Source organism: Microcaecilia unicolor, chromosome 8, assembly GCF_901765095.1.
Source record: "Microcaecilia unicolor chromosome 8, aMicUni1.1, whole genome shotgun sequence".
NCBI lineage: Eukaryota > Metazoa > Chordata > Amphibia > Gymnophiona > Siphonopidae > Microcaecilia > Microcaecilia unicolor.
Genome location: NC_044038.1, coordinates 67179162 through 67200133, shown reverse-complemented (window position 1 = coordinate 67200133; position 20972 = coordinate 67179162). Strand labels below are relative to the sequence as shown.

At 41.1% G+C, this 20972-nt stretch overlaps 1 protein-coding gene across 2 annotated transcripts in view; it reads right to left on the bottom strand.

The window, feature by feature from the left end:
- FAM234A (family with sequence similarity 234 member A) overlaps positions 1 to 20972 on the bottom strand; it is a 109846-nt gene that overhangs the window by 51910 nt on the left and 36964 nt on the right. For both annotated transcript variants that reach the window (XM_030212069.1, XM_030212070.1), the window contains exons 4-6: positions 20433 to 20621; positions 14985 to 15115; positions 13240 to 13372 (exon numbers count right to left, since the gene is read on the bottom strand). In XM_030212069.1, the coding sequence (XP_030067929.1) occupies positions 13240 to 13372; positions 14985 to 15115; positions 20433 to 20621 (453 nt within the window). The remainder of the gene's footprint in view (positions 1 to 13239; positions 13373 to 14984; positions 15116 to 20432; positions 20622 to 20972) is intronic.

Genomic DNA, 20972 nt, shown 5'->3' with positions numbered 1-20972 from the left:
GCCCGAGACCGTGCTCTTCTCCCTTCCGCCAACTTAAAACTGTTGGAATGTAATTGTATTTTTACATGCATTGCCTGTCACCTATTATTTCTCTGTGATTACTCTGTGACCTCTGATGTGAATTACTTAGAGAGGTCACACAGCTATGCAACTTCCTGTGGGGGATAGATGCAGCACATGCAGCACATGGAGCTCATGATCTCTCCTAACCTGAGAGGATCTATGGTGGTGTGAGCATCCATTACCATCTAAGCACATGGAAGGAGCTGATAAGACAAATGTATAGTAATATATATATAAGCCTGTCTGATTATAATCTAACTACAAACTGTGAGTAAACAGATGTTTTGTTACTTCAACTTTAAAGTGACTCAGCAGTGAATTATTCAGGGGTGAATGAGAGAGAGATGAAGAAAGAAATTAACATTTCTAAAGCTGAAGCTGTGTGTACTAAAATCTGCTAATTATTTACTACAAATAATCCAACAAAAGGGTTATGGGCCCAGGTCCAGGAATTGAAAAAGAAGAGAAATATTACCAGGCAGAAAAAAAAGGCCACATTTTTCTCTTAAGTTTTAAAGGAAAGATTCAGTCTGTCTCTCTCTCCCCCCACACAGCAGACAGAAGGCTAAGAAAATGGCTGAGGGAAGAAATTCACCATTGTTCTATTCTCTCAAGGTGCCTAGATTAACTGAGTTTAATTATCGGCAGTGGGAACTAAGATTCATATGTCTCCTTCGAGCAAAAAGATTAGATATATGCTTAGACCAAGACAGAACAGCTGAAAATATGGCTGAATGGGACAATGCAAACTATTATGTGAAGTGCATGCTTTTGGAAGCTCTCTCAGAGAAACAAGCCATATTAGTGGAGGGAAAAGATACACCAAAGGACATTTTATATAAACTGAGAACTATGTATGCAACTACATATGCAAAGCAGCAACCAATTTGGCTGGCAGAGTTGAATGAAACCAAATTAAGGGATAAAAGTAAATGTAATGATCACATTATGTATCTTATGTCTTCATTTCAAAAGCTAGAACTTTCTGGAATTCCCATGTGTGATGCATTGAAAAGAGCATTTCTTTTTACCTCACTATCAAAGAAGTTTGATGTTTTTAGGTCTGTAAATGAGGCCATTGAAGGGCAATCTTTTGAACAGGCAACATCAAAACTAAGGCAGGAATGCATAATAAATGATTCTGAGGAGATGTGTTCTCAAAGTCAGTCAGAGAGAAATGAAACAAATTTCTTGGCAAAGAACAGAGGAAGGCGGAGCTATGGGAAAACTCCACCCAAGGGCAAGCTGATTTGCTACTCATGTGGAAAGGAGGGACATGTATCTAAATGGTGTAAGGAAACACAAAACACTCCCTCTAGCTCACCTAAGCCAATGGAACTAAAGAATTTTCAAACCAGGAAATGTATGAAGGACAAAGATAAACACAAGGGCTTTCTAATGGCAGAAAAATCTTTGACTATGGTAAATAATAATTCAAATGAAAGTACTTGGATTTTGGATTCAGGGAGCACATGCCATTTAACCAATTCTAAAGATTTCTTTCAGGAAATGTGTCCAGAGGAAGGTATTCTTAAAACTGCAAACGCAGGGACTGCTAAGATCCAAGCAAAAGGGATTGGATTCTTAAAATGCAAAGTGTCTAATGAAGTTAAAGAAATTCCTGTAAGTGATGTCTTGTATATTCCCCAAGCAGTTTGTAATATGCTTAGTGTATCTACATTAGATAAGAAGGGATTTGCGATTCATTTTGAAAACAGTAAGTGCACAATCTCTAAAAATGATGAAGTGTATGCTGAAGCTTTTATGCATAATGATGTTTATAAGCTGAACATTTCAGGTGAAGCCTCACATATGGCGCAAGTAAGGAAGAATGATGGTAAATGTAGTCTGGAAATCTGGCACCGCCGCCTGGGACATCGTGATTTTAAGGTGATCCAGGATCTTTACAGTAAGCAACTAGCCACTGGCATTCAGATAAGTGCAGATGCTGGTAAAATGGAGAAATGCATAGACTGTGTTACTCAAAAAGGTGTGAGACCCTCATTTCCTGAATACACAGGAAATAGGAGTAATAAAGTACTGGACTTAATACACAGTGACTTATGTGGACCGTTTAATATCCCATCATTGGGAAATAACAGATTTGTGCTAATATTCTTGGATGATTTCTCTAGATATTGTGTGGCCTATTTGCTGAAAGAGAAAAGTCAAGTCACAGACATGCTGAAGAAATACGTAGCCATGGTGAGCAATAAATTTGAAAGAAAACCAAAGGTTCTTCAGACCGACAATGGTGGTGAGTTCACTTCACAAAGCATGCGCACATTTCTAGAACAAGAAGGCATTCAGCATATCACAACAGTAGCTTATACACCAGAGCAAAATTCTGTTGCAGAGAGAAAATTTAGGTCACTTGTGGAAATGACCAGATGTATGCTGTCAGATAGCAATCTCCCTAAAAGACTATGGGGGGAAGCCATTCTCACAGCAGTGTACCTACAAAACAGAATGCCAACTAAAGGCGCTGAGCGCACACCACATGAGACATGGCATGGTAGGAAGCCAAACCTGTCACACATAAGAACATTTGGAAGTACAGCATATGCTCATATACCAAAGCAAAGAAGGCATAAGCTGGATTCCACAACAGAAAGGGGCATTTTAGTTGGCTATGCTCCAGGACACAAAGGATATAGAATTTTGAATCTGAAAACTGGCATTGTTGGCATAAGACATGTTACATATTTTGATGAAAACAAAAGGGTTGATAAAGGCTGGATTATCCCAGATGAGCCTTATCATCCAGAATATGAAACTAGAACCATAATAGACATGCCAGTGTATATAAATGCCATACCAAGGCAGATGTCTGAAAGCAACTCACCTGTATCTAACGAGGAACAGGCAGAGGAAACAGACACAGAAAGGATCATTGAAGAAGACAGTACAGTTGGAGAAGGGGAATCAATTGGAGAAGAACTCTCAGATTTAGAGGATGCGGAAAGGTCAGACCAACCTGTAGTCAGACGCTCATCCAGGGAAAACAAAGGTGTTCCACCCCCAAGACTGTCTTACCTAACAAAGTCAGCAGAAGCTCAAGAGCCCTTAACATGGGATGAGATTGAGAAAATGCCAGCAGAAGAAGCTGCTGAATGGCATAAAGCTGCACAAGAAGAAATTGATGCATTGGATAAAAATAATACTTGGATTCTTACAAAATTACCTCCTGGCAAGAAAGCTATAGGATGCAAATGGGTATTCAAGTTAAAAAGGAATGCACAAGGAAAAGTGGAAAGGTATAAAGCCAGATTAGTCGCAAAGGGATATCTTCAAAAATATGGAGAAGATTTTGATGAAGTGTTTGCACCTGTAGTGAAACACACGACAATCAGAACACTTCTGAGCATTGCAGTCTCAAAAGGCATGCAAGTCAACCACATTGATGTGAAAACAGCGTTTCTTCACGGAGATATAACTGAAGACTTGTACATGGAACAGCCAACAGGTTTCATAAATACAAAACAAAGACAGCTAGTGTGTAAATTAAACAAAGGTCTTTATGGATTAAGGCAAAGTGCAAAATGTTGGAATGATAAATTGCATGAAATATTGACAAATTTAGGATTTAAGCAAGGTGAAGCAGATAAATGCTTGTACACTAGGTGCACAAATGGACAATATGCATACATTTTAGCTTTTGTTGATGATCTGCTCATTGCAAGCAAAAGTGAGCAAGAGTACAAGGACATTGTAAAATGTTTAAACCACAATGTTGAGATAAAAGAACTGGGTAATGTGTCATACTATCTTGGTATAGAAATTGAGAAACAAAATGATGGTTCTTATCTTCTAAGCCAGAAGCAGAAAATAAATGAGCTTATTGAAAGTTTAGGTATGCAAGATGCCCAAGTTGTAAGCACTCCCATGATCACTGATTTTCTGAAGGATGAAACAGTAAGAGAACCTTTACCAGATAACATCCAATATAGATCAGCCATAGGTAAGCTTTTATATCTAGCTACCACATACAGGGCTGATATAGCAAATGCAGTAGGAATTTTGAGCAGAAGGGTCAGCTCACCTACCAAATCAGATTGGACTGCAGTTAAAAGGATGGTAAGGTATTTAAAGGGTACCATTGATTGTAAATTAAAGGTTTCAGCCAATAGTAATCCAAAACTAATATGTTACTGTGATTCAGATTGGGCAGGGGATCATTCTGATTATAAATCCACAAGTGGATATGTGTTTATGTATGGAAATGTACACATTTCATGGGCCAGTCATAAACAAAGTATTGTGAGTTTGTCTTCTACAGAAGCTGAATATGTGGCCGCATCGGAAGCGTGCAGAGAACTGATGTGGATTGAAAAACTTTTGCTGGATTTTGGAATAGCTGAAAAGAGACCAATCCAGATAATGGAAGATAATCAGAGCTGCATCCGACTGTCACAGAATGACAAGGTTCAGTCACGCACCAAGCACATCGCAACGAAATACCACAACGTGCGAGAGTTGGTGAAAGAAGGGGTCATCAGTCTACACTATTGTCACACCAGTGAGATGACAGCTGACATCATGACCAAACCGTTACCCAGAGAACATTTTGTGAATCTGCGTATAAAGCTTGGACTTTGTATGAATAAATAATTGCATGACAGTTATGCATGAGAAGGGGTTTGTTGGAATGTAATTGTATTTTTACATGCATTGCCTGTCACCTATTATTTCTCTGTGATTACTCTGTGACCTCTGATGTGAATTACTTAGAGAGGTCACACAGCTATGCAACTTCCTGTGGGGGATAGATGCAGCACATGCAGCACATGGAGCACATGGAGCTCATGATCTCTCCTAACCTGAGAGGATCTATGGTGGTGTGAGCATCCATTACCATCTAAGCACATGGAAGGAGCTGATAAGACAAATGTATAGTAATATATATATATAAGCCTGTCTGATTATAATCTAACTACAAACTGTGAGTAAACAGATGTTTTGTTACTTCAACTTTAAAGTGACTCAGCAGTGAATTATTCAGGGGTGAATGAGAGAGAGATGAAGAAAGAAATTAACATTTCTAAAGCTGAAGCTGTGTGTACTAAAATCTGCTAATTATTTACTACAAATAATCCAACAAAAACAACCATCCCCGTCCTCAGGCAAGCCGTCACCCACCTCCAGGATGCCCAGAACACCAGCCCAATGGAAAAAGATGGCGCTGCTTCCAACAGCAAATTTCTCTTCCAGTATTCCCCTACAGCAGCCCTGAAACGGCCAAAAAATACCAACAGACAAAGAACGTGCTCCTCTACCTTCCGCCCATCTAAAACAACACTGCTGCCTCAGCACAACACAAAAAAAAAAACCTGGAAAAAAAAACCACCACTCAGCAAAGGCTGACCCCCCTACAACCACATTTACATTTCACCAACAGAAAGACCCCCCTCCACAAACCTCCATGACAGACAAAACCACACACAATACAACAGATACAAACCCTCAAAGCCACACACAAATCCAACCCACTTTGCCAGCACAGCACATCCCACAACCCCCAAGCAAAAAACAAAACAAAAAAAAAAAAGACACACATCAACAACCTGCACACACACCACACCCTCACACACACACACACACAAAATAACTCTGTGACACATACACACACACACAAAAAAAGCCACATGCTAGCGCCCGTTTCATTGGTTTCGGAAACGGCCCTTTTTTACTAGTTAAATATAACACTGTTTTTTTTTTTTTTTAACCAGAGTCCATTGCAGAGAAAGTGTCCTGTAGATTTCAGAGAAGTCTACAGCCCCGATCAGTGTGTGCACGTAGTTCAGTGTTGGGGAGAATGCCCAAGTTGGCTCCTAGCAGTGGCTGAGGTTGGCAATGGGGGGAGTAGACTTCAATCCAATGCAGATACAGTAGCTACTGACTCACTCCTGGTGCCTGGGGCTGGAGGATAATGAGTACCCAGATTTCCCCAGCTGCTAAGTTCAGTGCAGACTTCCGACTCCCTGACTTTGCAGCAGGTTTGGGTCCTGGCGGGGGCTGACTGAGACCTGAGCTGTGCAGGATCCAGCAAACAGTGAGGGAACACTAAAAGGAATTGCTGTTTTTTCACCTTTTGCCCATTAGGAATGGAAGCAGAGCATGGACAGAGGTAAGCACTTTAAGAGCACAGCAGGGAGCGAACTAACAAAGACCCAGATGCCCAACTCCAGAGCAACTCCAGAGTCCAGAGCAGAGCAGAGCAAAGCAAAGTAGCAAACATGGCAGTGCAGCAGGAGGGCTGCTACTTTGCTTGCTGAAAGTCTGTTGTAGTGCTGGTAAATTAACAAAAAAAAAAAAAAAAAAAACACAACACAAGAGCTGCAGGGCTCAGCTCACAAGATTTGTTTCACTACTTTTTACACATAGCTGACTGAGCTAAGCAATTGGAGCAGCGGCGATGTGATGTGCAGGGCAGCTGGCACCTGATTGGTGATCACTGAGACTGGGTGGGCCTGAGCCAAAATGGGTGGGCTTAGGCCCACCCCGTAGCTACGCCCCTGCATTATCAAAGCAAGGACTCAACCCATTCATCTACGCAGACGATGTCACAATATACATGTAGCACATATGAGTTTATCTTGTTGGGCAGACTGGATGGACCGTGCAGGTCTTTTTCTGCCGTCATCTACTATGTTACTATGTTACATTCCCTTCAGACATGATCTAACAGAAATCACCAATGAAATCAAACTCTGTTTGTACACCATGGACTCATGGGCCAATTCTTTTCAACTGAAACTGAACACTGAAAAAACACACTGCCTCATCCTCTCATCTCAACACAATATGTACAAACCCACAACCTTAATCACCCCAGATCACACCCTCCCTATCTCAGACAATCTGAAAATACTCGGCGTTACAATTGACCACAACCTCACATTCGAGAGCCAAGTGAACTCCACAACCAAGAAAATGTTCCACTCAATGTGGAAACTTAAACGCGTAAAGCCTTGCTTCCAGAGGGAAATATTTCGCAACCTTGTACAATCAATGGTACTAAGCCATGAAGACTACTGCAACAGAATCTATGCGGGATGCAAAAAACAACTCACAAAAACTCCAGACCGCTCAAAACACAGCAGCCAGGCTGATATTTGGTAAATTGCGATTCGATAGTGCCAAACCCCTCCGAGAAAAACTGCACTGGCTTCCAATCAACGAATATATCACCTTCAAAATCTGCACCCTGGTCCACAAAATTATCTACGGCCAAGTCCCAGGATACATGACAAACATCATAGACCTACCAATCAGAAACATAACCAGAAAATGGAGAAGGGAACCGACTGAAGACAATAAGATAAAGCATAAGGAATGCCAAGCCAAATGCAAAAAGGAGATGAGGGCTAGGAAGGACTTTGAAAAAAAAAAAGTTAGCGTTAGAAGCAAAAACACATAGCAAAGGGGAGCCGGTGGATATTGTATATCTCGATTTTCAGAAGGCGTTTGACAAAGTGCCTCATGAAAGACTATAAAGGAAACTGGAGAGTCATGGGATCGGAGGCAGTGTATTATTATGGATTAAGAGCTGGTTAAAAGATAGGAAGCAGAGAGTAGGGTTGAATGGTCATTATTCTCGATGTAGAAGGGTAGTTAGTGGGGTCCCTCAGGGGTCTGTGCTGGGACCGCTGCTTTTTAACATATTTAGAAATGACCTTGAGATGGGAGTAACTAGTGAGGTAATTAAATTCGCAGATGACACAAAGTTATCCAGGGTCATCTTGTCACGGGAGGAGTGTGAAAGATTACAAGAGGACCTCGTGAGACTGGGGGATTGGGCGTCCAAATGGCAGATGAAGTTCAACGTTGACAAGTGCAAAGTGATGCAAGTGGGAAGGAGGAACCCAAATTACAGCTATGTCATGCATGGTTCCGCTATAGGAGTTACGAACCGAGAAAGGGATCTGGGAGTCATCGTGGATAGAACGTTGAAATCTTCAGCTCAATGTGCTGCGGCGGCTAAGAAGGCAAACAGAATGTTGAGTATTATTAGAAAAGGGATGGAAAACAAGCATGAGGATGTTATAATGCCGTTACATCGCTCCATGGTACGACCGCACCTGGAGTACTGTATTCAGTTCTGGTCGCCTCATCTCAAAAAAGATATAAAGGAATTGGATAAGGTGCAGAGAAGGGCAACGAAAATGATAAAAGGGATGGGACAACTACCTTATGAGGAGAGGTTAAGAAGGCTAGGACTCTTTAGCCTGGAGGAAAGGCAGCTGAGGGGTGATATGATAGAGGTCTACAAAATAATGAGTGGGGTAGAGTGGACAGATGTGAAGCGTTTCTTTACGCTTTCTAACAATAATAGAACCAGGGGACACAAGATGAAATTAGAATGTGGTAGGTTTAAAACAAATCGGAGAAAGTTTTTCTTTACTCAGCGTGTGGTTAGACTCTGGAACTCATTGCCGGAGAAGGTAGTGACGGCAGCTGGCCTTGCTGAGTTTAAAGGGGGTCTGGACAGATTCCTGAAGGAAAAGGCCATTGATCGTTATTAAATTTTGGGTTTTTGCCAGGTTCTTGGGGCCTGGATTGGCCGCTGTCGGAGACACAGTGCTGGGCTAGATGGCCCTTTGGTCTTTTCCCAGTGTGGCAGTGCTTATGTACTTATCTCGAACATACCTAAACCTCCACTAGCCAAACTGCAAAGGACTCAAATACAAAGCAACCTACGCATCCAGCTTCTCCTACATAAGCACACAACTATGGAACGTATTGCCAAAAGCTGTGAAAACGACCTACGACCACCTAAACTTCAGGAAATCACTAAAAACCTTCCTATTCAAAAAGGCATACCCCACCGACCCAACATAAATACCTACACTCTGCAACACAGCAAAAACCAAAGCTTGTAATGGACACTATATAACCTTTTCTCTCCTCATCCCCCACTATACTTGAAACACATGTACCTTTATTCGACCACGATATCACCTTTGTATTTGTTTCTCTACTGGACTTGGCGAATAACTTTACGGTACTATATAAGCCACATTGAGCCTGCAAATAGGTGGGAAAATGTGGGATACAAATGTAACAAATAAAATATTCAGCATGAGATAGCTGGCTTAACGGCTAGCCCAGTTACCGGCTACGTCGCTCGACATAGCTGGTTAGCGCCAATATTCATCGGCTGACCGGCTAAAGTTTAGCGGCTAGACAGACCTGCTATTTATGGTCTATCTTTGGCTGCTATAACTTAGCTGGTCAGCCGATGAATATCTTCATAGCGGCCAAAAAAAACCCCTAGAAATTAAATGATGGTCGCCAGATACGGCCCGGAATTGAATTTCCAGGTTCGCCACCAATCACAGGGGTTAACCAGGCTGCCTCCCATGGTCTGAATATTGGCTCTACTGACCCCAAACTACAAGTGGCTTAAATTCCAGGTAAACCCATTGGTCTTGCTTAATAAAGAAAGCTGTGCATGCAGATGGGTCAATTTAAGACTATCTACTCAAAACTTTCCCAAAAAGACAATTACAAAAAAACCCTCCAAATTCTATGCGAGGTCCTAGTCTAGTGGCATGATGCTAGAGTGGGGCACATGCTTTGTGAGCACCTGGGAATACTGACTTAATTCAACTTTAAAGAGTAGACAGAGCCAATTAAAAAAAAAAAAGTGGTGGCACTCTTACTGGACAAATCTTGCGTTAATTTTAAGGAAGGAAATAGACAGAGGGCACCAAAGCTTGCAAAAAATGGAAGAAGAGAAGCAGATTGAAAAGGATTCCCTTCCCTAGCAGGATGCAGATGTGTGGTGGTCAAGGCCATCGACCCAAAGTTTGTAAGTTCTTCTATTTTCTGAAACAGCTTATCAAAGTCACTTACAAACACTAGGACCCAAATTGAGCAATTGGAGAGCAGTTGTCTAAGGCAGAGGATGATCGGCTAAGACAATATCATTTCACATGAAGAGGTTTAAGGCCTTGAAAGCCAAGATAGATGACTTGGAAAACTGCTTCTACCACAACAACTTGAGACTGGTTGGTGTGCCAATCAGTAACTGGAATCCTGGCTGCCACATGTTGGCACACCCAGTTTGCTATTGCCCCGGATGCAGGCTCCACAGAGCAGAAATACCTTGCTCCCTATTCAGAGGGCATCAGGAACGAGATTGATGTGTTTCCAGCTTTGCGCTGGTGCGATGTGAAATCGCCTTTCAGCTAAGTAAAAAGGCTGCTGTTCCTTGTCTTGTTTTCTGTTTTTTCATATAATTTTCCTTTTAATTGAAGTTTAAGTAAAATTGAAATCAGTATATTTTCTAATTTTAAAAGTCTAAAAACCTCAAAAAATGCATTCTAGCTCAAGAGGCAGATGATTTCAGAATTTGTGCTGCAGATCTGAAATAGCTTGAGGCTATAAGAGATCTCTTAGCCAATACATTACATTGATGATGCCTCAACGTTGAATGTGTTATTATATGATTCAGACAATACATGTCTATGCTAGAGCAAGTGCTATGGGAATATCTGGGTGGTGCTGTGCCACTAGTACAAGATTAGCTATCAATATGTTGATGGGAGCTGCTATGGGAGGACTATTATGCCATCTGCAACTGGCTATTTCACTGGACAATTTAAACATTCATTCACAAGTTTGGGATAAAATACTTATCTGCATAGATAGCCATTCATGGACATACACTGCCATTACATGTGTTAAATTTCAATAAGTGAGAGGCCAGCCTAGTGTACGTTTCCATGTGAAAGGTTCCCAGTTTGGTGCTGTTCATCCCCCAACCTTAGCCCTCCTGGGAATCCGAGAGTAGGCGGAGTTGTGGCTATCATGTGGAGCGGCGACACCTAGACAGCCAATTAGAAGTTCATGGCTCTCAGCATTTGAAAAGAGCTAAGTTTCAGTTCCTCCTACCCAAGACTGTTGCTATACTGGCTCAACTATGATCAAATTGGGGGGGGGGGGGGGGGGGTGATATGAAATGGGGGAAACAAAAATCCCTGAGCACTGGACCAATCTTCCTTTAAATTTGTCCTCTGTTTACAGCTAGTTGCTTAAAATGGTAAGTGGAAAACTAAATCTAAATCATACTGTGGAGCCTCTAGCCTAGTTTTGACTGAGCTGGAAGAAACAATAAGGAAAGAAAAGGGAAAGGGGATGGGATTTGATGTACCTCATTTATTTATTTAAAATACTTATAGCTCACTCCGCCCACATATTCTGTGGTTAAAATCAAAGTGGTTTACAGATTATATACAGGTACTTATTTGGCGCCTGGGGAAATTGAGTAATAAGTGACTTGCCCAAAGTCACAAGCAGCTGCAGTGGAAATTGAAACTGGTTCTTAGGTTGCTGCACAAACCACTCCAGTAGAAGAACAGAACTGCCAGGTGATAAAAAAAAAAAAAGTGCAACATAATTTCAGTCTTCTTCCAGATCAAGTGTACTAGATGCCATATTGACTTGCCTATGAGGAAAGGCTAAAGCATCTAGGGCTCTTCAGCTTGGAGAAAAGGTGGCTGAGGGAAGATATGCTAAGAGGTCTATAAAATGAGTGGAGTGGAACAGGTAGACATGATTCACTCGTTTACTCTTTCCAAAAATACTAGGACTAGGGGGCATGCGATGAAGCTACAAAGTAGTAAATTTAAAACGAATGCGAGAAAATATTTCTTCACTCAATGTGTAATTAAATCTGGAATTCTTTGCCAGAGAATCTAGTAAAAGCAGTTAGCTTAGCGGGGTTTAAAAAAGGTCTGGCTAGGTTCCTAAAAGAAAAGTCCATAAGCCATTATTACGAAGGACTTGGTAAAATCCACAGCTTATTTCTAGGATAAGCAGCATAAAATGTATTGTACTGTTTTGGGATCCTGCCAGGTACTTGTGACCTGGATTGACCACTGGGCTTGATGGACTTTCGGTCTGTCCCTGTATGGCAATACTTAGATTCTTATGAATGTGAGTCAGCAATGTTTCAGTATAACTAATTCAGCATTACAAGATGCTTGACTGAAAAGTGACAAATACATCTTGATCAGTCTTCTTCGACCAGCTTTCTGCACCTCTCTTGTGGTAATCCGCAATTATGTCTGCACCACACAATAATTTCCCTCATGGCTCCAGAGAGGTAATCTCCAGAGACCAGTACCTAAAATAAAAAGAAATCATCCCTGCAATTTTTCAATCTTTCATGAATTTATCTAAGCTCTTCTTAAACATGTCCATGGATATAGAAGTCAACTTCCTCTGAAAACACATCCCAGTCATCCCATATCCCATTAAGTGGTTCGTGGTTTCATCTCCCAGTGCTTGTTGCAAGCTAGTTTTTGCTTTTCTCTTGTTCCTGCTCTGCTCACAGGCTTTCTTAAGAGTTCAACAGAGCTAGGAAAGGAAACCTATGCTGTGCTCAGCTATCTGCCAGACTGAAAAACCACCACCACTACCCCCCCCCCCCCCCACACTTCCTTCATAGTGATAACCTGCAGGTGCTTCCCAAAACCAGAGATGCCAAAAAGAGCTTTCTACAGAATGAATCACTCTACTGAGGGAATTCTGTGCTACATAGAATTTGTGTAGGAATCCCCCCCCCCCTCCACAGACTATGCAGAATTCTGCCTCTCTCGTGAAAGTCTGCCTTTGCAGGCACAGCGGCACAGATACTCCCCATGACTCCCTCCCTCCACACTCACCAGTCTGGAGGAGGAGCTGAAGAGCCGAAGGTCAGGCTGCTTCCTCCTCTGTTGCTGAGGTTCCTTTTAAGCCAAGCGGCTCAAAAAATATGAATGGGGTGTATGTGCTGTGGGGGGGGGGGGGGGGAGGTGAAAAAAAAGGTGGATGAGTGTGTATGCAGGGGAAACAAGGTGGATGAGTGTGTATGCAGGGGAAACTGGAAAAAAGATGGATGCAGTGTGGGAGGGGTGGAAAAAGGTGGATGATGTGTGTGTGCATGTCATGGGAACGGGGTGGAGGTCTATATGAAAGCGCAGGGGAAAATGTGGTGGTGTGGGTGGGGGGGGGGGGGTATTTCATGCCTGAGGGACATGCCAGCCCTTATAATAGGGGAATTGTGCACAAATAAAAAATTACAAATAAAGTCTGCAAAATTCTCAATTTTGTTGCACAGAATTTCCCCTTGAGTAGAAGCAGTTCATTTTAGGTTAAGAGGGATAGTGTGATGGAATGGTTAATTACCTTTGTAAAAGAGAAGATAGTAAGAGCCAGACTTGGTGACATGCAGCAAATAACCAGATTTTCCATCAAGGGTCAAGCTTCCGTTCTGCCCTATGATATCGCCATTTCCTCCTGAATAGAAGTATCCTTGAATCTACAATTATAAATTTAAAGAAAAATGAACTGAAACAATTTAAATGAATTATATAGCATACTGATTATGCCAGACCGGTCATCTATAGATTGCAAATACATTATAGTTGAATAGTTCAACACTCTAATGCATGCTTATTAGGTGTATCATTACTACTATGATAACATTGTATTATATCTCTGGTATTTGAATTCCAGTGCTGTTAATTATGTATATTTTTTAATCTGTTTCACGGTAATTCTATTATTGGGTTTCAATTTACTGTTTTCAAGTTTACCTCATTTATTGTATTTATGTTTATTCTTTGTTATTTCACTATTGTTACGCTGCTAACAAAACTGTAAGTTTTATGTTAAACTGTACCTGCTGTACACCACTAGAGTGAATCAAACATATAAATGGCGAGTGACCGTACTCACCCGCAAATGCGCAGTAGAGACTACCCTCTCTGTCCCGCCCATGCGCCAATATGTGATGACGGGGCGGGACAGAGAGGGAAACTGCGCAAAGGGGAGGGAGGGAACCGCCGACGTCGCTACCACTCCCCCCACCTGGCCCGAGCACTCTCTTTGGTATTGAGCTTACATCGCCAACACGCAGCAGGCAGATCAGCTGAGCTCCCGTCGGCCTTCCTTCCCTGCCTGTGTCCCGCCCTTGCCGACGTTATGTCACACGAGGGCGGGTCCGGGACACAGGCAGAGAAGGAAGGCCGACGGGAGCTCTGCTGATCTGCGTTTCGGCGACGTAAGTTCAATAGCGAAGAGAGGGCCCGGGCCGGATGGAGGAGTGGCGGGGGCCTTGGAAAAACCCCATACTAGCCCGTTTTAACGGGCTCAACGGCTAGTCTCTTTATAAAGGCAGTTAATAAATAAATACACTGAACAAAACATCCCAATGTTCATATACCAGTAGTTTGAAAAGTTCATTTCAATTAGAGTTAGTTGAAAAAATTCCTCTCCATAATTTATAAAGAAGTAAATTCTTTCCCTAAATCCAGGGGTTTTCCCCATAGGTACAGGTGTCTATTGGATCACAGACTATGTTAACAACCACCCTGAAAATTATGGAAAAAGACACGACTCTTAACTTCCCATCCTTCCATTTAACTTTTATCTGACAAACCATGACTGCGAGTAAATGCACAGCTTATGATCATGAGTTTTCAGCCTCTCAAGTATTCCTGTTCTAATTATCATGTACACCAAACAGTAGCAGTTTAGGAATAATTATTTCCCTGCTCTAAGGGACAGGAAAGGTGTAGAACTCAAATTTGTGAGTGAGCAGACTGGACAGGCCAAACGATCTTTATCTGCATACTTTTTCTCTGTCTCTCTGTTTCCAAAGACATTTTCACACTTCCATGCAGTGTTAAAGCTTTTCTGCATTTCCAAAACTTGGCCTATATGAACCTGTGCAAGTGTGCAAAACCAAAAGAAAGACATGGATGAAGCATGTGCCACTGCATGTCCCTGGAATACAAAGCATGAAGCCTATATTGCCACATACTTCCCTTACTATCATCATCACAATTCAGTAGATGCTGGCACTCGGTTCAATGGCTCCACAGATAAAATGAAACATTTTGGGAAAGGTTCTCAGATTTTTTAACTACCTTGTCTTGGTTTGTAGTAAAAATCAGTATATCTTGGATCCCATCCCCATCCACATCTGGGACGCTTAATAATGGAGACATTACGGAGGAATAAACTCCAAAATGACTGGGCTTCTTCCATAAGGTTTTACCTGAAAGAAATGTATTTAATTTGAGTACACTTCAATCTCTGCTCCACCCCTTTCTGTCTTCCAACATTCTAAAATTACTGTTATTAAATTGGCAGATGCTGAAAAATATTGGAGGGGAGGAAGGGAGACTAACATACATCTGTGCATGTGCCTGAATGTTAAGTGAAAGTAAGAATGAGTCATCCTTTCTGATGTAGGACATGCAACAAACACTGTAGGGTTCCAATAATGGTATTTGATGGCCAAGCATACACTAGAAACCTCCTTCATGTGGCTTTTTCAGCTGCATAGTTCTCTAACCAGCACAGTCAGAGATCATGCATTTTATAAACCACTTTTGGTTATACCACAGAAAGGCAGTTGTAGGTACTTCCTTTGTCTTTAGTGGGCTCCCAATCTAAGTTTTGTGTTTTTACTTCGGTAATTCCGTTACTGGACTTGAGAACGAGTATATTTCAAATCCCTTAATAAGCAAATATTGTTTCCTCTCATGCATACAATTGTCTTACTTTAGTGATTAACTGGAGGAAAAGACATCAGATGCTCAGCTTTCACTGACTTAATTTATTCAGTATGAATGCCGGGCGAGCTTCCTCACTAGTCAGAAAAACCTCCGGATATTCAATCACTTTTCATAAGCTGTTATTTTATTTTTTCTTTAATCTGTATTAGTAAAACTTTTTCTTTAAATGTAATTTTTAGTATTAAATGGGCCCTTATCTTGAATGTGGCATATATAGCGTGGTTTGCTCTACAGAGAGCCTCTGTTTCACATTTAGCTTCTTCAGGAGACAAACCAGCAGCCCTTCAATGTCTTGCCCTTCTTACTGTTTCCGTGCTTTTGGTCAGTGAAAGCCGGCGAGCATCTGAAGTCTTTTCCTCCGGTTAATCACTCAAGTCAGTCAATTGTATGCATGAAAGGAACCAATACTTGTTTATTAGGGGATTTGAAGTGTTTTTACTTGGGGCAATGGAGAATCAGGAGCATGGGGAGCCACAGTGGGTTCACCAGCTTCTTAACCCACTGCATTAACCATTAGGTTACTTCTCCAGTATGGATATCCTATAAGCAGCTGTACTCTATGGCTGGCAGCTAGGATCTATCCTTCAAGGTCCCCTGAATTCTACAAACTTGAGAACAAGTTGTACAATAGTGCCTGTTACATGACTAATGTAATTATTATGTTAAGCACTAATTGTCATTAAGTACCCATAATGGGGGAGATTCTATATTTGGTGCCTGGAAATTCCGCACAGAAATCATTTTCGCCTTAGCGTATTCTATAAGATTTTGGCGTAATATATAGAATACGCTTGGTTGATATCCCAGCACCTAAAACTACGTGCATTCATTTACACCAACGAAAACATGGCATAAGTTCCTGCGTGTAGATTTACGCAAACTGGGCCATATTCTATGATGTGCACAAATTTTGGAACGCCCATGAAATGCCCATTTCCTCACCCCTTTTTCGAAGTGCACATTAGAATTTAGGCACAGTGAGTTACAGCATATGCTTAGCGAGTTATACATGTAAATTCTAATTGCCAATTAGTTCTTGTTATGTGCTGTTAACGCTGATTGGCTTGTTAAGCCAATTAAGTTATGTGCATTGTTATGGAATACTCAGATTTCAGCATGGAACACTAGGCGCAATATAGAGAATCCAGCAGAATAGGCCTTAACTGGCATTAATTGCCACTTACAGTTACATGTAATTCCACTTAGGCGCTATTCTCAAAAATTAGCGCCTAAGTTCAACAGTAAGTAACTGCAAAGGAGGCAGACACAAGGGTGGGTCTGGGGCATGTCTTGCACTTACGCACTTAAGTTATTGAACACATGATATCAGGCTTATATACCAGATGGTTCAGAGCTGTTTACAATAAGGAAAACCACTGAGAACATACTTGTCAAAAATATACAAAGCATTATATTGAGTCTAGAAATCTCTTGAAGAGTAATGCTTTCATGTTTTTTTCTAAACAGTACGTAATTAGAAAACTGGTTAAAACAAGAGGATACCAGCTTCCAATCTTGGTTGTTTGCACAGCCAGTAATTTATTATAAATTGAAAACGTCTTTATGCCCTTTATAGGAAGGTAAAGCAAAGTAGGAAAAATTACAAATTCTCCAATGCTTATTGCATTTACCAAATTCAATAAGAGAAAGCAGGTAGTCTGGACAGCCTCCTGATAAAATTTTAAAGCGCATACAACATAGTATAAAGTGAATTCTAGCTTGTATAGGTAGCCAGAATAGCTTCAGATAGTAAGCAGAGATCCCATCAACTTTCTGCAAGGAGAAACATTAGCTCTTACAAGCACAGCTAAAACATTTAGGTGTGCTCACTTACACCAGCCATTTGGATGGCATAAATGCTCGAATCTAAAGTTGGGCACGAGAATGCTGATGTATGTCAGTATTCTATAACAATTATACAATAGGTGCTTTATTACTCAAATTTTTGGCACACTTTCTTGAATTTACCCCAGTGTGTACAGGAATAACTGAGAAGACTGGATGGGCCAACTGGTCTTTTCAGAGGTAGTTTAATAAAGCACTTTATAGAAGCCTATTTAATAAAAGACAGATAGGCACCAATGTTGTCTTTATAAAATACTGCCCTATATCTTTCTTAAGACCACCAGAAGGTGGATGTCTATGAATAATGCATTTCAAGATATTCCTCACACCTCACTTTGTCAGAGGTCCAGTCTATATTTCTATGATGCAGCTGTTAGCTCCTGGATTTTTTTCAGAAAAGCTTTTCAAAATATTTTTTGGGAGATAAGTAATTATATTATCTACTACATTATTGCTTCTGGGATGCATGACTAGCCTTCACAGTCTACAATATCTGTAATACTGTAGGCATGCTAATGCACTGTATTACACTGGAGAATGACATAATGCCAAAAATGCTTGCTTACACCCCAATCTCCAGATACACTCTTTCAAAGCATTTTTAAAACAATTTTCATGCCCTAGTACCCTAGGAATTTATGGGGAGTACAAAGAAAACTGAAAACTTTTATCATGCTGAAAATATCTTATGTTTCTACTAAAGTCACAGAGGATGTTTACACATAGCTTTTGAACTATACGTTGAAAGTAATTATGGTTGAATCTTACTGGATGTGGCCAGATCCACCCAGCTTAAAAGAAAGGCAGTTCACCAGCCACAGCAGTATGTGGTCAGCCTAGGTGCCACATTTTACAAGTCTCACATAGTATAAGACTACTTATCTTAAATAAATAATTCCAATGGTAAAGTGCCAATAATAATTTTTCTAATCCACATTCTATTTAAAGAACCACAATTAAATTAGGGTATTCTGAAGGTAATATGTTTTCTCTTAGCTTAGTATTGGTTTATTATTTTTCCTTCCTGTTATAATTTTTTTTCTCTTGCCCCTTCGTTTGGGGTCCTGCTGCAATCTATGATTTATAATTATATCATTCTTACTGTACTGTAATAGACTGATTTCTATTTACCATATTGTAAATGTATCTAAAAAAGAAAAAAATACTAAATCCTCTGAGCAAATGGAGACGGCTATCTTTGTAGGTCAGCAAAAACCTCAGCTGTTAACTGGCTGGAGTCACAGACAGTCAGGCCTGTGTCTTCATCTTGAGAAACTTTTCCTGCAGCACATGACCAACAGTGCACAATTATGGGTCCCAAGGTGGTGAGAGATGGCCGAGGGTGGTGGTAAACAGAATTCACTTGGAAGAAAGGCAGGCAATAGTGGAGTGTTTCAGGGACCTGTCCTGGGACCAATTCTGTTCAATATCTTTGTGAGCAATATTGCCAAAAGGGGTAGAAGGAATACGTTTGCCTTATTGGGGATGAAGTGAAGATTCATAACATAGTGGAGATCCTGCAGGGAGTGGACATGAGAAGTAATCTGCAAAAATTAGACGCATAGGTTAGTGAGTAGTAATTAAGCTTTAATGTGAAGAAAGTTTTATGCATTTTGGGTGTAGAAACCCAAAGGAGCTTTATGAAATAGGAGAGGGGCTGATGTGTACAAACCAGGAGATGGACTTCAGGGTGACGGTACCAAAGGATTTCAAGAGGGCAAAGCAACGTGACTGGGTGGTGACGCTAGGCTGTATAGAGAGGCATAACTAGCAGAAAGAAGGAGGTGATAATGTCCCTGTTCAAGTTATTGGTGAGGACCCACTTGTGCTGTGTTCAGTTTTGTAGGTCATACGAAAAGAGAAAACAAATGGCATCTGCACTTGAAGACAGAAAATATGTATATCTTAGAGCAGGGGTAGGCAACCTTGGTCCTTGAGGGCTGCAACCCGTTTGGGTTTTCAGGATTTCCCCAATGAATATGCATGAGATCTATTTGCATATCATGGAGGCAGTGCATGCAAATAGATCTCATATACGTTCAATAGAGAAATCCTGAAAACCTGACTGGGTTACGGCCCTCCAGGATCGAGGTTGCCCATCCCTACCCTAGAGGAAAGGAGAGACAGGGGAGATATGAAGACATTTCAATACTTGAGAGGTATTAAATAAACAAACCAACATTTCCCAAAGATGGAGGCTATAGCATTAGAGGACATGAAATGAAGCTGCAAGGAAGTAAATGTAAGGGCAGCATTAGGAAATACTTTTTCACAAAAAAGGTGGTGGAAGTGGCGAGGACAAACACGATGATAAATTTTTTAAAAATTGTGGAACAAACAGATGATCCCTATGTAGCAAAGGGATAGAATCAAAGCAAAACTTAAATGACTTTCACACTTCCAAAACAGGCACAAATTGTGACCTGCACGGAGCAGAAAGTACAACTCTAGCCACCGTTTGTTGTTAGAAAATACAGTATTATATCCAATGCACAGAAAAAGCTCTAACGTTTTCACCCCCACAAGCACAGATACTTACTGTAGCGTTATCTCCCCTTCAGGTTTTCTCTTCTTATCCATTCTCATTAGGGTAATTATGTATAGATGTCATGATTTTCTCTATTTCTGTTTCATGGGGTACATGTGTGAGTGCAATCTTCTGGAGAAATAAATAAGATATACCTTCTTGGTGTTTTACTCTGGTTGGCCACTAGGTTTATCCTTTAGGAAACTGAACATCCCCATTACCCATGTAGTGGGAAAGAACACTAGCCACTCTGGCACTGGGATGGTCCAGCAGTTTCCCTCTCCAGAACTAGATTTGCAAAGACCTTTGGGATCCCATTTGTAAATATGTTATGCTTTAGGAAAGCCTGCACTGAAATCAAGTACAGAGCAGCACTAAAAAGCCAGAAACACCTAAAAAGTATGCAGCTGAACAGTCCTCACCAGTGTGAGAATCAAGTGCGATGAGTATATTTTCTTTTCCGATAACAAGGCACCCAGGAAAATGCTTCCCACCAAGGGTCTTGATGCCGCACTCAATGAACATGATATCTTCAGTAACTGCTTCTTCCCACAGAACGCTGTTGTTGGTACCTGATAAAGCTGCCACAAAGGCACATGGTGATGAAAAGCCTGCAAAAGTGAAGCAAATATTTGTTTCAAATGTTGCCCCCAACAGCACTACATTCCTTGACAGTACAGTACTACAGCCTCTCCCAAAGCAGAGAAGTACCCAGTGGATAGAACAGTAGGGAAGCCAGGATTTAAATTCCACTGACACTCCCTGTGACCTTGGGCAATTAGCTTAACCTTCCACTGCCTTGTGACTAGATTTACTAACCTACATTTTAGATGCAGGGAAATCCTAAACCTACTGAAGAAAAAAAGGAAGCTGTGCAAAAGTTTTTCAAGCTTCTATTAATGACCAAGTCTTCCCACGGTAGGTAAAGAACCTAGTAACATAGGAATGAGAGAAAGTTAGGA